The sequence below is a fragment of the Eumetopias jubatus genome, unplaced genomic scaffold (genome assembly GCF_037043125.1).
Source record: "Eumetopias jubatus isolate StellerSeaLion01/CBP00866 unplaced genomic scaffold, mEumJub1_p1.0 scaffold_3, whole genome shotgun sequence".
Taxonomy (NCBI): Eukaryota; Metazoa; Chordata; class Mammalia; order Carnivora; family Otariidae; genus Eumetopias; species Eumetopias jubatus.
In genome coordinates this window covers 56,856,475-56,857,846 of record NW_028274809.1, presented here as the reverse complement: position 1 = coordinate 56,857,846, position 1,372 = coordinate 56,856,475, and the positions used below count along the sequence as shown (strand labels likewise).

Genomic DNA, 1,372 nt, shown 5'->3' with positions numbered 1-1,372 from the left:
ATGTCCTCCAGTGGCACCCTCAGCAACTACTACGTGGACTCGCTCATAGGCCATGAGGGCGACGAGGTGTTCGCTGCGCGCTTTGGACCGCCGGGGCCCGGCGCGCAGGGCAGGCCCACAGGTGTGGCCGACAGCCCGGCCGCTGCCGCCGCCGAGTTTGCCTCGTGTAGTTTTGCCCCCAAATCGGCCGTGTTCTCCGCCTCGTGGTCCGCGGTGCCCGCCCAGCCCCCGGCGGCGGCGGCGATGAGCGGCCTCTACCACCCGTACGTGCCCCCGCCGCCCCTGGCCGCCGCCGCCTCCGAGCCCGGCCGCTACATGCGCTCCTGGATGGAGCCGCTGCCCGGTTTTCCGGGCGGAGCGGGCGGCGGCGGGAGCGGCGGCGGGGGCGGAGGTGGCCCGGGCCCTGGTCCCAGCCCCGGCCCCAGCGGCCCACCCAACGGGCGCCACTACGGGATTAAGCCAGAAACCGGAGCGGCCCCGACCCCTGTCGCCGCCACCTCCACCTCCTCCTCCACTTCCACGTCTTCCTCTTCCAAACGGACTGAGTGCTCCGCGGCCCGGGAGTCCCAGGGGAGCGGCGGCCCCGAGTTCTCCTGCAACTCGTTCCTGCGGGACAAGGCGGCAGCGGCGGCTGGGGGAACCGGGCCCGGGGCAGGGATCGGGTCCGGGTCCGGGGCAGGCGGCTCGTCGGAGCCCTCGGCTTGCAGCGACCACCCAAGCCCAGGCTGCCCACTGAAGGAGGAGGAGAAGCCGCATCCGCAGCCGCCGCAGCAGCAACTTGACCCAAGTAAGTGCAAAAGAAATTGCCCCCTGATTTATTGCTGAAACCTGTAAGGCTCGAATGTGCAAAACTGATAGTTTTACTAACCTATAAAAACGTCTAGACGCCTACTCTAGCCTAGGCGAGCAACACGCATCCATAAAAAGCTTCCCATAACCACCTACCCTAGGCGCGAGGTTTGTACGGTAAACAGAGCGCGGGCATTAAGGCTTTTTATGATAATTCCCCCCAAGTTGTGAAAAGCGGCCATCCTTGGTGAAATTAATTTAACGACCTCTCTCCCCCACCCTGTCGTCTTTCCTTGCCCCCCCCACCCCTCGATCCCTTTCTCCAACCCCCCCCTTCATAGACAACCCTGCAGCAAACTGGATCCACGCTCGCTCCACCCGGAAAAAGCGCTGTCCCTACACCAAATACCAGACGCTTGAGCTGGAGAAGGAATTCCTCTTTAACATGTACCTCACCCGGGACCGGCGCTACGAGGTGGCAAGGATTCTGAACCTCACAGAGAGACAGGTCAAAATCTGGTTCCAGAATCGTAGAATGAAAATGAAAAAGATGAGCAAGGAGAAATGCCCCAAAGGAGACTGA

The 1,372-nt window shown here is 63.1% G+C and overlaps 1 protein-coding gene across 1 annotated transcript; it reads left to right on the top strand.

Moving 5' to 3' along the window:
• Positions 1 to 1,372, top strand: HOXD9 (homeobox D9). The gene is made up of 2 exons (XM_028125727.2): positions 1 to 787; positions 1,131 to 1,372. The coding sequence occupies exons 1-2, from the start codon at positions 1 to 3 to the stop codon at positions 1,370 to 1,372; spliced, it is 1,029 nt and encodes a 342-aa protein (XP_027981528.1).

Bases quoted from the DNA above. Each gene is read 5' to 3' on its own strand.
- HOXD9 (XM_028125727.2), top strand. From the start codon at position 1: ATGTCCTCCAGTGGCACCCTCAGCAACTACTACGTGGACTCGCTCATA. The intron at 788-1,130 runs GTAAGTGCAAAA...CCCCCTTCATAG, and splicing joins GCAGCAGCAACTTGACCCAA to ACAACCCTGCAGCAAACTGG.